The sequence below is a fragment of the Rhea americana genome, unplaced genomic scaffold (assembly GCF_003343005.1).
Source record: "Rhea americana isolate MKP2758 unplaced genomic scaffold, rheAme1 scaffold_2, whole genome shotgun sequence".
In the NCBI taxonomy this organism is placed as follows: Eukaryota; Metazoa; Chordata; class Aves; order Rheiformes; family Rheidae; genus Rhea; species Rhea americana.
The window spans coordinates 16,214,649-16,229,668 of record NW_028186149.1 but is presented as its reverse complement, the minus strand read 5'-3'; the positions used below and the strand labels follow the sequence as shown (position 1 = coordinate 16,229,668).

Genomic DNA, 15,020 nt, shown 5'->3' with positions numbered 1-15,020 from the left:
TCCTTTTCAGCCTTCAGTATGAACAGCGCTCGTTTTTGTTCTTGTTCATATGAATTCTTGTCTGCACAGATCACTTTGTGTCCAACTCCAAAACTGGAAAATGAAATTGTCAGAAGCCCCCATACTTTGCTCCCTTTCAAATCTCTACCTTGGCAGCAGCAGCTTGCTTTCCAAATATCTCAACAGACTCTGGTATGGCCCTTTTTTCTTTCCAAATGGTGATATAGCCCACCAGCTTACAGACACATGCAGATTCCCATGTACAGTCAAGGTAGATAGTTTCCATTTATTGCTGGGAGAAAAAAAGTGTCAAATAACTTCCTACTCATCCTATGGCAAGCAGATGAGTAGGGTTGTATGCTTCAACTACCTTAGGTATAGCTATCAGTTCTACTCTTGATTTTGTGAGTCTTGAGAAATGGAAAGTGTTGAAATAAATGACTATGATACACACAGTGTTGAAATAAACATTTATTTTAACACATTGTATGTGATGAGCCATTTATTTTAACACTTTTCACTTGAAGTGTTGAAATAACAGGTTTTATCAGGGGACGTGTCATCCACTGTTTTATGTATATGTGAATATGGAAATATATCTATCTACTGAGTGTGCGTGAATATGTTCTTACACAGATTATGTAGGTATATAATATGTAATAATTGTATGGTAGACGTGTGTGAACATACACACGCTATTACACAGGTATGTACAGTGTTTTCAGCTGGAATAGATTGATTTGTTTCATAATATGTTTGTGTTCATATTTTCCTATGTGTTTCTTTTTATGTTTTATATATCTTTCTATAAATATATAGGTACAAACAATTTTATATTACTAGATTGTAACAACTGAATGAAATGGACAAATTGCAGAGGTAGACAAAATAAAATACAAGCCTCAAAATGGTCCAAGTCTGATAATGAGTTGCATAAAGAGGGAAAGAAATACTTTATTTAAGCTTTCTAAATGACTTGGACTTATTTCTTTAGTTTGCTCTAGTTTTATATGTTCTGTTTCTCTTTCTGTAATGAACTTCCTATAGATGACTATCAAACAGTATAGTTCAGGTTTTGTTAGTAATAAAAATGTAATATTTTTATTTTTAAATATACTATAGGAGTCTCAAGACTCTGGTCTGCAGTCAGTCCCCACTCTTCCAGCATGTACCTGGAATTGCCTTTGTATGTTTAGAATTATGTATGCGTTAAAGTACATGCATAGAAACAAACTCACCATCTCCTCACTCCCTTCTTTCCAGCACCATGGACATGTTGGCCATGGCAGCTGTTGTTCTGAAGAGGGTTAAAGCCAGTTCAAGCAAAGGCAGCAGTGCCTCTGAGAGTGACAAATCTGTAAACTTTGGGTAAATAGCCACAAACGCTTCTACTAGACTTTGAGTTAAACATATCTGCCTCTGCACCGAAATAAATGAGCACTGAGACCTACCATGTATTAAAGTGAAACAATCACATTTCAGGGAATGGATTGCCCAGCAGAGTTTACCAGGAACTCATTTGTCCCACTGATGGTTGCAACTCTCTGGTCTGCTAGCTGCGGACAGTGTTTCTCTGATGGTCTGTCCCTTATGCAGTTATAGTTCATGTGCATTTTTGCCTTCTGTTATGCTGGGAATATACCTCAATTATTAGCACTACTTTTATATTATTACTATTGCATTATTAATATTTATTTTATTTTATTAGCACTACTACTCTCAGTGACAGGAAAGTTTTGTCTTAGTTCAGTGGAAGAATTCTGTGCAAGRGGTGCCTCACCTCCTTGAAAAATATGGTATGCTCAGCTTGACTGTCAGCAACAGCATCAAAACAAATAACTCCTCTAAGTCATGAAGACAAGCTCTAGTGAGGCAATCAGGAAATATGTGTATGTATATGTATATATGTATTTAACCAATTAAAGAACATCTAAAAGCACTTTGTGGCAGATCTTCTGGCGTGAAGTCAAACCAAAGCGGGAAACATGAATGAAACTAAATAGTGATCATCTGATAAGCTGCAATAGCAAGTGTTTTGCAAGGTTTCAGACAGATCACTAAAAGTATTGATTTTTAGTGGATCTGTAGTTTTCGATGAAAGAATGCCTTTGTTAGAAAACATTTAACCAGCTCTTCCAGCAAATGCGAAACAATTTGTTTCTATCCTCTTRGTTTTTCCTACTGGAGTATGAAATGAGTGAAAATTCCCCTACATCTTCCTGGATAAATAATATTTACAGGTAAAAAAAAAAAATGTATTTTTTTTCTCTCTCTTTCTGTGATTCTAATATTTTTTAATTGAGATGAGTCTCCTATGACTGCAAAGCATTTATTGAAAAAGCACTCCGATGATTCTATAAACCTTCAACTGAAAGAACATAAATAATATTTAGTAGAAATCCAGGAAGGATAAGCATAAAACTTAAAAAGGACACTGTTTTTTTTTTGTTTGTGTGTTTGTTTTTGTCTGTGCTTATGAATGTTCTACTATTTCTTCTATTTCGGTAGACGTTTTGCTTGATGGAAACGTGAAGCAAAATAATTACTCCTTTTTTGAAGACACATATTGGACTCAAAGCCATGGATATTCCATGGAGAAACAAATTAAGTGTTAGCTTTGGAGATATAAAAGGAAGAAGCAAATAATTGTTAGAGAAAATATTAGCCCACCACCAGTTTATCAGGCCATCAATATCCAAGATAGCAATGATATAATTGCAAAAAATGGGTAGAATGTAGTCGTTCAGTATTCATCTTCGTTGTATTGAGCTGAACCTTTGCCATGGAGTGCGTGATGCTGGCATATCACCCTTAGGAACTGAACTGGAACACCAGGCAGCCAGGGCTGGGAAGAAGTGGCGAATGGTTATAGAGGTATCTCATCAAACGAGTGTTCCCTTCCATGCTCTGTCTGGCAAATAAATACACGATTAAAAGTTTTGGATGGGAATACCTAGAGCCTTGGTAAATAATATCKAATTTATTAGTGAATTTGGCAAGTGACTGTTAATGCATATGTAGTGATGGACCGAACAGGTTGTGAAACAGATAGGAAGCAGTGAAAGGTCACTTCACCASATCCTGGCCTGAGTCAGAGACACTGAGCTGTGCACTGTAAAGTAGGGGCAAGGTCCATCTTGAACTTGCTGTTCTGGCATATCCTGTATTTATAAGGGCACTGAATATTGTGTGTCCCATTTTGGGACTTTGTAGCAGCTGTGTGAAGCCTTTCTCTCTAAACATGTCTGTTCGTTGGATTTTTTCTGCATATAAATGCATTCACTGGCCATTTTGAAGGATGTGCCTGCTACACTGTTTCATTAAACTACTGCGTTATCGGGTAATTGTTTAAACATAATGCCATAGCACTATCAAAAGGAAAGGTGAACTAATGGCATTTGCAAATGTCAGGGATTATCTTAACACTTTTATTATAGTTTATAAAAAGTAGGTTCAGGGCATTCCATGGCAATTATTTCCACAGAAATTGGTTATTTAAATAAATTGCTAATTATCTGGATATGACAGTATTGAAAACCCTGCTAATGAGTTATTTGATAAGTGTAGCTTATGATGGCCACCTACAGGTGGGAGAGAGAAAGAACATATAGAATAATTGCAATCAAAAGGAATGCCATGCAAATGAATAACAGATAATTTTCCTGAACTATTTACAAATATAGATTTTTATATATATAYACGTGTGTGTAGTGTGTGTATATGTATATATAAAAAAATACTTTGATCACTGGCACTAGGTAGCACACACATTATGCAGGAAATGTCTCGACTCAGAATTACATGTTCTGTATTTGCTTTTTTTTCCTAATCCCCAAACTTTCTTGTCTAGTTACTCTCTGCAATATTGAATTGATAATCTACAGTGCCTGAAATTTCCCAGATCAATTCSCTTGCATAATGTTTTTCCTCTCAGGTCTGATACTTGCTGTCATTGGTTTCTTTTGTCATTAGCTTTATTAATTTTAACAGTTGGGAAGATAACAATGTCAGCTGTCTTCTGAGGATGTATTTRCAGAGACAGGGAGGGAGATGTTGCTTAGATTATTTTTTTTCTTTTTTTTTTTAGCAGCAGATGCATAAAAGTATTAATCACAATAACGGCTATGTTTAATATTAGTTTATTTTGCTTTGTGATATGTAGGCTTTGTGGTAGAAATCTGACATTAATTTATAAAGAACTGCAGTTTAATATAATRCATATGAAAAATTTTACTTTACATTGCATAAAATGCTGAGAATTATGACCCAGTTTCAATTTTATGCCACCTACTAAGCATAGTTACACAAATTTACATTTATATTAACCTTAGATATGAGCGTTTGCTTTTCTTGTAAATCCGTTTCTTCCATTGATATGGAGTTTGATAAAGACCATTCAGACATTTTCAAGATTCAGGATCTGTACTGACAACTAAAATGATTTATCTGAGTTTCATTCGTTGTTTTTACTGCACCTGGATCATCTTTTCCAAAAGGCCCATTTAGAGCTRCTGTAAGTATGTGTTAAAGATTCTTTAAACTGCCACAATGGTACAAAGTATCGCCAGTGAGAAAGCAGCCAAAGTTCAAGATTGCTGAGAATAAGTGATTTTTTTCCCATTGGCAGGTCGTTATGATTAAGATGATCTGAACTGTTTCTGCTCAGAACTTGCAATGCTACCGGGTTGCTGGAAGCTTAACACCAGGCGTTCTCCTTGATGAAGGCATTAAATCTGGTGCTCAGGCTTCAATTTAGTCAACATTTTTGGCACTCAGCAGGACTGAGTCCTTTAGGGACTCCAAGGGCTTAGGAAGTCTTAAAAATATATATGTCTTCTGGCATTGGTAAAGGGTTTTCTCCTTCCAAAGGAAAAATAAATGACCAAGCAAATGTTAAGTAGAACACCTATCATCAGTTATCAGTTCACTGCCATCAGACTACCAGTACAGCTCTGTCTACCTGCACAGACCAAGGAGAAGCATTGTTTGACATATGGTCTGTTTCTCCTTCAAAATAATTTTTTTTTAATTTCCTCAATGGCTATCTTTTTTTAGGCATGAATAATCTGACTTCTTTAAAAAAAAAAAAGAGAGAGAGAGAGAAAGAAAACAGAAAAAACAAAACTTTTACGGCAAGAAAAAATCAGAGACTTTTGCATCATGTAATTAATCTATTGTTTAAGTCTAGGTAAGAGCAGGTATTTGTTTTGTAATGAGAGWCTTGAAAAGTAGTTTTCAACGTACGGTAGCATGTCATTTCTGCCACATATTCTTCTGTCTGTCTTTCATTTTCAAATCTTGTTGCCCTACTTGAGGCCTGGATAAATGGTCATTGTTTATTAAATCTCATTATTTTACACTGAGATAAATGATAACTACATTTAGTATCTGGTAGCAGCTATAACGCTACTGTCAAGAGAATACCATATCAGCAGTTTCCCCAGCTATTGGTGCTGAACTAGTGGAATTACAGGTCCCAACATGCCAAAGTATATTGTGGATGCTTATTTTTTAGATATGAGCTCTCTTTCAAATGTTTGCTAGATTTGAACCTCAGCGTCTTAAGTTTCATTGGATTTACCGGATAACATTCTACCAATTCCTTTTAATACTTACAGTTATTTCAAAATTTGGCATTAAATCTCCTTTATTTCAGCCTTTTAAAAACTCTTTCTGCACCAATTGCTGTAATGGAATTTATTGCCTTTCTGTGGTGCTCTTGTGAAAATTCTCTTGGTTGAAAAATTCTCAATTTTACATTGAATTCACTGTCCTTTTTTTTKTGTGTGTGTGTGTTTGACTTCACTGTATTTTTTTATTCTTTCTTTTTTGCTTTAATCTAGAAGGTTGTTTCACCATTTCACTAGGCAGTAAGATCTTCTGTCACAAGTAAATTGCATGGTWTTCCAGACCAACACCTTCTGTTACCAAAGGGGAGGCTTCTAGATAGYTGGTCAAGAAATGCTTAGAAGAATGGCTGCGTGTTCTGATGTGTTCTTTCCATATGCTTTAGACGACCTCAAATGCTAAAGAAAAAGTGCTAGGAAGACCAGTGACACCTCAGGCAACCCTCTGGTTGTCATTAGAGCCATTTATTTACTCTCATCAGAMGCACTCTTGAAAAATGTYTTTAAGTTCATTTAGTTGAATTATTGATTAATGGAATGCTTTTGCAATTGTATCAAGTTATCACTAATTTACTAATCTCCAAATGTAATAACTCGTATTACGGCTATCAAGTGCAGCTAGTACTAAAAAGTGCCTATGTTCCATAATATATTCAAAGACTCGTTGCCATCTCTGCTAGGCTTCATCAAATCATATGCTTGATTTCTTCAGGCTGAACGAAGGCCTTTCTGATTATCTGTTGTGCTGGAACCTTAAATAAACTGTCATTTGTTCCTTTTCCTCCACTGACCATTGTACATAGAGGCATTCGTGTACRTGAGGTGTCTAGTTTAATCATGCTGAAAAAAAAAGAACAATTATATTCTGGAAATATTCTCTTGTGGAACTCATTGCTACAAGATATCAGATCAAGAGTCTATAAGGCTTAGAAACTGATTGAATGCAAACTCTCAGAGTTACATTAGGGTTAAAAGAATGTAAACCTTTATGCCTTGAGATAGATAGTCATTTTTAACGCATGCAGATTGGGGAGAAATTTCCCYTTGGGCACATAATTTCAGAGCTGTGAACTTCTGTACTCTTTCAACCAATAACCACCACATCACAGTGAGATTCTGGAGTAACTGACTCAGTGGCTAAAAACAACATAGCAAGTCCTACACTTGCTTGAAGCCTCAATTTGAAACACTACATTATAAAAGAATTTCATGAACTGATGTTTTTCATTCAGATTRTTTTCAGTAGTTTTGGTTGTGTGATGTATGTCTTGTTGTGTATGGCCTCCAAAAGATTTTATAAAGGAATTCATTAGAGTAAACATTATGGTTCCATTTTTTTTTTGTCTGAAGTCTTTATCTAAGACGAGACCATCAGTTCTGTCGTATTTGTTCTTTGGACAATAGTAGTCATCCTCATTCAGAGATTCATTCTGTTCCTCTCAAACTCATTACTATTGATCTAGCTCAAATGATGGCAAATATTCATTAGTGTCCAATGGAAAGTTGCTCTTCATCTCCAGCTCATTTTTGTGATCTATTTTGCTGTGATCTTAGCTTCTTTAAGGCAGTTTTATGAGATTTCTAACTGTCATTGATTAGCCTGTAGTTTCCCCCCAAAACGCCCTGCTAGTGCGTTTTGGGTTAGGCTGCCCCTTTTTGCAAATGAAAGTTTAGATTCAGAAAACAACATATCCCTGTGTAGTCTCCCTTAAATTAGCAAAAAGTATCTGTAAAGCTTGCGAGCAGCCATGATCACTAATGTGGGCATTCAAGAACATCCGATATATGTTGATGTCAGGGTGAAGAGACCCTTCTTGACCAGATGCAGAATTAAGTTATTGAAGAAGGAGGAAGTGTTGCCCCAAGTATATAGTAAGCTGATGTCTATCCTGAAGCAGCAGAAGATACTGCAGCCCAAGAACAGAATTTTTTGCTGAATCTAGAGCAGGGGGCGAATAAAGACTGCTTAGCTTTGCTTTTGGGTGTGGATCTGTATAATATTGATGGGCCAGGATTGTCTGTGAATTCCAGTGCTACCTGTGTCAGAGCTATGTTGAAGAGGCAGTGATGTGTTGCTAAAGGCAATGTGAGCTGAAGGAAAAGTATAGTTAAGACAAACCAAATATTGAATTTGTATAATGGAAAAATACAGTGACAAACAATCTCCCTTATAAAGTAAAAATGCAGCTTTCCTATTTAAAACAAACTGTGACAGGTTTTATGACCTGAAGTTGTTCTGTGGGATCGTTCTGCTCATTCTTCGTGTCGGCCGTACTGGGGAGGTCCTAGCTGATGCATGAGCAAAACAGAGGCTAGCTCTAGACATCAGAGTCCTAAGCCAACAGAAGGCCCTTCGTAGGGACCAATGAAAGTCTGCTTAAGGGGAAGTCAACCAACATGGATGGTGGAGAGAAGGTAGATGCTGGACTCAGACGGCCAGGGCTGTTTGAAAAAAGCAACTTATCCTTTGGTAAAGACAGTCCTCTTAGATTAAAATTCTGGCCAGCAAACTGCAGCACTTCTCTCTCTGAAAGGGTAGCTAAATGACAGGAACACAGATCATTTGGGTTGAAGAAGAAGCTCTTATCTGAAGGAAATGAGGATGACAGGCATCTAAGCAGAGGGGTGGTGATGTAGCAGCTACTTTTTGCTCATTGGTTCTTTTCCTGCACTTCCTAATCACAATTTCTTCCAGTTGCTTTGTCCATTGCATTGGTTTTAATTTCTTTTCTTCATGACCATTTGCCCTCAGAGAAGGTTAAATCTTTAAAGGTTAAAAAAATTCTCACGAAAAATGTTCAGAAGTATTTCATATCATGATATTCCCCCAAGTTACCTAACGCAGTGTAAGAAAAGTACTAGCCTTCCTAGTGTAGGCTGACAGCCAGCCATTTCCTCTGGGAGTGATATATCCTTCCCTTACAGTACCATGTTGTTTTCCAATGATAAGATAAAATTATCCTGAAAGTTCTCTAAATAAAGTAGAATTTTTAATAATATAGAAGTTGCCTAGAGAAATCCCAACTAGCCTAAAAAATAAATAGGTGAATATATCAGCTGTAGATATCACATATCAAGTAGTATGTGCTGCACCTRTGTGTATATTTTTAAATACTTGCATACTATCAATAGTTTGTAGCCAAAGCAGATGCATTGTGGATATAGTGTGTTGAGATTTTAATAGTAATTCCTGTAAATGTAGCAGGGAGTTGTCTGATTTGACTTGTATATACCATTTTTGAAAATGTAAACTCAAATCTTGCAGATACATCTATAAATGAATATATTTTACTCCTTGGAATTTGACTGTTATGCTAAGGAATAGTCAAAAGTGGCTTACTTACAGGATTACCAGAATCTTTGAACATATCCGAAGCGGAAGCATATCAAATAATACATGAAATGTCATGTGCAGGTGAAATACTGGTTTTAAACAATTTTTTAGTCAGACATAAATAAATTGGATGTACCCTCTTACTTGTGCAACATGTGTTTCAAAGAGCAACCTGATCCTTTATGTAGAAACGTGGATCTCTTTGTCTACTGTGTACGTTATGGGACAGTACTGCTTTGTTTCAGACATTGCTAGTCTTTGTTCTGAACATCTGCTAAAATGTTCAAGCCAGCTTTGCAACGTTTATCCAAATGTTTCTGCAATTTTAAATTTATTACACTCAAATTCAAAATAGTTCACAAGCATTGATACTACTTGAAACCCAGCAGGCATCAGTTTATAAATTAGTATTATCTCTACCTATCAGAATTAGACATTAGTTTCTGACATTCCTTCCATGAGGGATGTGCAAATTACATCAGAGGATGTTCTGACGTTCCTAACAAAATATTCTGTTTTTCTGTAGGGAATGCCATTCGACCCATTGCCCTCCGTGCAGTGTCTGCCATAGCCCGTGCTCTTCCAGGATTTCCCATCTTAGCAACTGGAGGAATCGATTCTGCTGAAAGTGGGCTCCAGTTTCTGCATAGTGGYGCTTCTGTTTTACAGGTACCTTTTTTTCTTTAAAATATGAAAATTAAAATGACCGTAATTAAAAATCATAATGCATCATAAAGATTTCCTTTCAAACAGTAGCGTAGTGGATTTATTATGCCTTTGAAAAGAATTTCCATGTTTTCAGCTCCATGCTTCTTGCTAAGAGATATTCACTTCAGACGGAGTAGTAAGAGTTGCCAAAAGATGGCTTTGGGTATCACAGTACCAATCTGGGAAAAGACTAGCCATCAGTATGTTAAGCTTTTTCCTCTAATCTATAGGATTTAAACTTCAAATATTTATCCCTCATCATACAAGCAAGTTTAACACAGAGTTAAGCTTGACATTCCCCGTCTGCTTCCTTTATTCTCAGTTTTTGTCTTCTACAAAGATGCTGTCAAGGGGAGGGAATTCCAAAGAGCACTGCTTTGGTCCCACTGGGAATCAATTTAAAGTAACTCTTCTTCATCCAGGATCTTGTGTCCTTTAAGTGTGTTTGCTGCAACAGAAGATATAGAGCTATAGATATGGTGTGGGCATTGCAGCCCATTCCTTTGGAGTGAGACGTGGGATAGTATGCAATAGTTGACACTATTTACCGTGCCTGTTGGGTTGTTTTGAGAGTCTCTCTGATCAGACTGGAATTTAGGATTAGGTTTAGATAGGATTTGGATTTAGGTTAGATAGCTCCTGTCATGAAAGGGAGCCTTGGTGGTCTGTTATTATGGGCGTCAGCTGAAAATGCAGCCCCTTACCTGTTCCAAATAAGATGTGAGAGCATCATTGTCTGCACCATATATGTTGCACTGGTTGGTAAGGGCAGGTGGTAATTACATTATATTGTTCCATTACATTCTGGCAGATACTAGTCCCCTTTATTTGGAGTTCYCAGCATAGACAACACAGCAGCTGTGGATCTGGCAAATATCGGCTTTGTGTCACTCCACAGTGATGCAACTGGGATGATTTAATTCCCACAATCCATTTCCACATTAAAAATCAGATTCAGTGAGACCATCCTTACTGCACAGTTATGGTGACTGCTGAGATTAGTTACGTGTTTGCTCTGTTGCAAAAACCAAAAGCTAGGCCAACTTAATGTTTTGATTTGGTTTATTTTTTTATGCACGTGGAAGTTARCATCTGTGGGAACTGAAGTAGAAGGCTACTGTCTCTTCGTAGACTTACTATGTTCGTTGACTTTATTAATACCATTTCCTATTTTTTTTAAGTTTATATTAGAATGCATCAAACTCTTCTTTCCCATGAACAGACAAAAGATCTACCTTTCTTACATAATAGTCTGAAAGTTTCTTCCATGTAAACATTCAGTAGTGGTACAAATTGCAGAACAGCATTTGTCTACAAAAAATCAGGATTGACAAGGGAACATTTTTAGAGCTGTACATGCATTTCATTTCTTACTGCTAATAGAACTGCAGTTTCGATTGCTTCATCAATAACAATGTTATGTGATCTCAACTACACAGAGTAGAATGATTCCATGTCCTACATCTACTACATCTGGTTCTTGATGGCTAAAAATAAGGGTTGTTTAATGAGATTTATACATTTGTCATTTTTAAATACTATTACGTGTTTATATTTTATTATTTCTTTTCTTCTGTGTTGGTTTGCCCCAAAGGAAATGGAAGATTCTGAAACACAATTTAATGCAACCTTCCCAATCAGTGATCAAGAAAGAATTTTGGATTTATGAAACATTTTTAATTTTTATTTTCTTTATGCTAATAATTAAGTTCTCTGGAACTGGTTTCCAGAAGTAACTTATGTATACTGGKCTTGACTTGCATCTGTACTGGTCTTCTCCCCTTTAGAAAGCCATATAAGACTTAACTCTTTCCAAAAGAATTTTCTCCGAGATAGTGAGAAACCTGTCCTGCACCTCAGGTTTTTCCCCAGTTTAACTTAAATCAGCTATGAAACTAATTCTTCTGTTTCAAACCTATCCTCTGTTTGAGTGGCTTATTTCTGTTTCACTAAAATAGGGAAATCATTTATACTAATCTGAGATAAGTAGATTCTAGAACTGGTGCTCAGGCAAGGATCTGAACTGGTTTAATTACATCTATTTAAAAATAAACCTTTAATAAAGTCGATGCAAGATTATGAATAAGTAATTCCTTCATCTCAGAAAAGGCAAATGGAAGGGAGCATAAACAGGTAATCTGTATGGACAGTCTTACAAGGAAGATTCTTGACCAAGACTACTGTGAAACTTCTATTTGCTGGTCAGACTAGCTATGTTGTGATAGCTAGAACAAGGCAACCTCATCATTATGATTTTGAGAATCGATGCTGACTATTTGCCTTCCTAACAAGGTCATGCCAACATCCAGCTATTACACTTTTCCCTGAATCTCAATTTCTCTATCACCTTTGTGAGTTGTACTGGGTCATTGCATCAATGCCCCATTCATTTCTTCTTCAACAGTCAAAACCTCTGTAGTTTGCTGTAACAGTTTTGACAGTTCACTTACAGTTTCTCAGTACCAAAATATATAGCAAGTTCAGAATTTGGAGATAACAATCCTGAATTCTTGAATCAACAATTTCTGAATGATTCAATATAGGAGGATTCAGTATATTGCAAGTCMGTGAGTTAAGTAAGTGGAAGCTGGAACAGTATCAGGGAAATGAAATTTATGTATGCTTCCCCTAGTCTTGTCTTAAGTATTTATTTTGGACACACTTGGAGATGGTACTGGATGGACATTTGAACTGACCTATTACTGCCAATCTTATGGTTCTATATCATGTTTCCAAAACCATGGATGCCCTATGAAAGATTTATGCAGAGCCAGAAGGAAGGATTTGGAGGATCCAGTAGAGCGAGGATTTGGGCAAGGCTGTAGCTCTGCACCTCAGCTGTTCTAAATAAGCTGTAGTCTACTCATCTGCTTGCAGCTGAAAATCTAGAAGTCATTACTGCCTCTACTATCATTGCTCTGTTACGCAGAATATTGCTTGGATGTTTTCTTTTTAGCTGTGTTTTAATGGGGTAGGGAATGTCAGTTCATCCAGCATTTAAACAACTTCTGTCTGATAGTGCTAAGCAGCACAGATTGTATTGATCCATCTGCAAAGCCTAGTTAGAGAGCCTAGGAGAACAACACTTGTGTAGTCATTATACTCCCCTTTGTTTTTCCTAGACAAGAGTCCTGTGTCTTCTCTGCTGTGAGAGGATGATGTTGATGAGCTAAGAAAATCTGAAGGTTCTGTGTGTGTTGATTTAATTGCAATGTGGCATATATCTTAGAGAAGGAGGTTTATGAATAATAAATGCACCACCATTAAAAAGCAGGATCAGGTTTCCACTGCATCTATTTCACCACAATCACTTCTCTATTATTTTTTCCAATGACTTTTATTTTTAAAATGTGAGGATAATTTTCCATTGACAAAATCAACTTATGCAGAAATGCAAGTCTGGAGTCACCTAGTAAGCCATATTTTTAATATATGCCATAACCAACTCAAGTGGTATTAGGCAGGTATATTAGGGAATATACAGCTATATATGCGGGTATATGTGGTCTGTKCAAAGAATCTCAAATTTTGATGTGTTTAGTAACTGAATGTGTTTTATCTCTTCCTTTAGAAGATGGAAGGCAACATTTTAGCATCTTTACTGACAAAATATTCTCACATAAAGCTTTGCAGCAGATGTAGAAAACTAGCTGGATCATTGTAGTCACTAGTATCTGAAATTAAAATTTACAGCAGCTGAACAGAGATTTCTTCCTCTTTCTGTACTTCTGAGGCAGTTGCAAAAATATTTACTTTTWAAATTTTTCATTAAAAATGCTGACACATTTCAATCATTCTTCAGCTGATTCCCTAGCACTGTATATTTTTTGTAACATACTCAAATCCACCAATCCCTATTCAGTACAAGCATAAAATTTAAAAAATAACAACTTCATCCATGGAGAGCCCAGTCCTGCACTCTTTGCATACCCAAAGCTCTAGAGATGTCTAGCTACATCTTTTTGAGGTACAATTTATTACAGTAGGCTTCCAGTGAGGCTGAAGTATTTCTTTCTTTTAAGTGAGTTTTTTTTTAAGCTCCAATTTATCAAGATAAGATGTACATCGGATTTCTTGCATCTTTTGCATCATGTGTGTGATTTACCATGTCACATTCATGGTTTGTTAAATTTCTGCAAGGCTTTGAAGCAGACGCGTATTATTCAAAGTCATCTCGCTGTAGGAAATTAAAAATGGAGACAATTATAGAAAATTCCAGTAGAAAGAGAAAATGCATTATGGAAAAAGCAATAAAAGCACAAAAAATATTAAAGTAAAAATCACTTCACAGTAGCCTGAATGATTCAATTGTAGATCAATATTGTGTAGTTAATGCATTAGCAGTAGAGCATTAATTTGCAATTACCGCAGGTGATCTGATCCTCTGTGTTCTGTCCATTGACATAAATGACCTTTTGTTGAAAGAGATTCTACAGTCATTATTTCTAGCAGATGTAACAAAAAAAAGCCAGAACAAAAGAGTACTTTCTGAAGTATACATTTTTCATGGTAGAGTCTCTTAACTTTATACTCTGGCCTGGAATACTTTTGTTAATCTTTAAYATTAGTCATTAACTTGAAAAGAAGTTCTTCTTCTTCTCACAAAGATTTGTATTCTTACCGCACATGGAGGCCACACACGTCTCTTGCTGTTCCAGCTTGGGCGTCTGTAATACTCTCTACGGAGTTACACCGTTAAAATCAACCCCAGCGCTGCTTTTGCGGGTCCGCCTCCCCGAGACCCGGCCGGGAGCTCCCTGCGCCGGGAGGCAGGGCCGGAGGATGGGGCAGGCGGGGCGCCGGGGTGGGCGGCGTGCCCCGGAGCCGGGCACGGTGCGCGCCCGGGGCTGCCCCGCGCCCGTCCTCGTCGCCCCGGCCGGGCCCCTCTGATACCGCAGGCGCTTGATGAAGAACAAAACCCGATCTGCAAGTGTGCTTTCTCAGGACAGCAAAGCAATAGGGACGCAATCTGGCTTCTGCAAGATACGATCTCCCTCCAACACGGAGCGCAGTTGTTTTTTATGAGACTACTTGTGGTTTTCGCAAGGTTTTCAAGGAGAGTTGTGGTTGGTACCTCTTTGGAACCAATATCTCTGGGGATTCAGGACATTTTGATTATTATTTTTTCTCCAGCAAGCTTTTTACTGAAGCATTTAACTGAGGGGTTTTTATAACAGCAGGATGGCCCTTTGTGTGTGAATAAACAAGCTTTTCCATCACAAAATAGTGGGAACATGAACTATGAGAGGGCATTGTTGTTGTATTTGTGCAAATGTAAAATCCTGTGAGGAACCCTCTATGTGGTACGAAATGCCCTGGGTACCAGAAAATAAAAGCAAGGTTCTGAAAAT

The 15,020-nt window shown here is 37.0% G+C and overlaps 1 protein-coding gene across 1 annotated transcript in view; it reads left to right on the top strand.

Moving 5' to 3' along the window:
- Positions 1-15,020, top strand: part of DPYD (dihydropyrimidine dehydrogenase) — a 343,995-nt gene that overhangs the window by 265,988 nt on the left and 62,987 nt on the right. Inside the window, exon 19 of the mRNA XM_085303683.1 lies at positions 9,488-9,630. Within this exon, the coding sequence (XP_085159809.1) occupies positions 9,488-9,630 (143 nt within the window). The remainder of the gene's footprint in view (positions 1-9,487; positions 9,631-15,020) is intronic.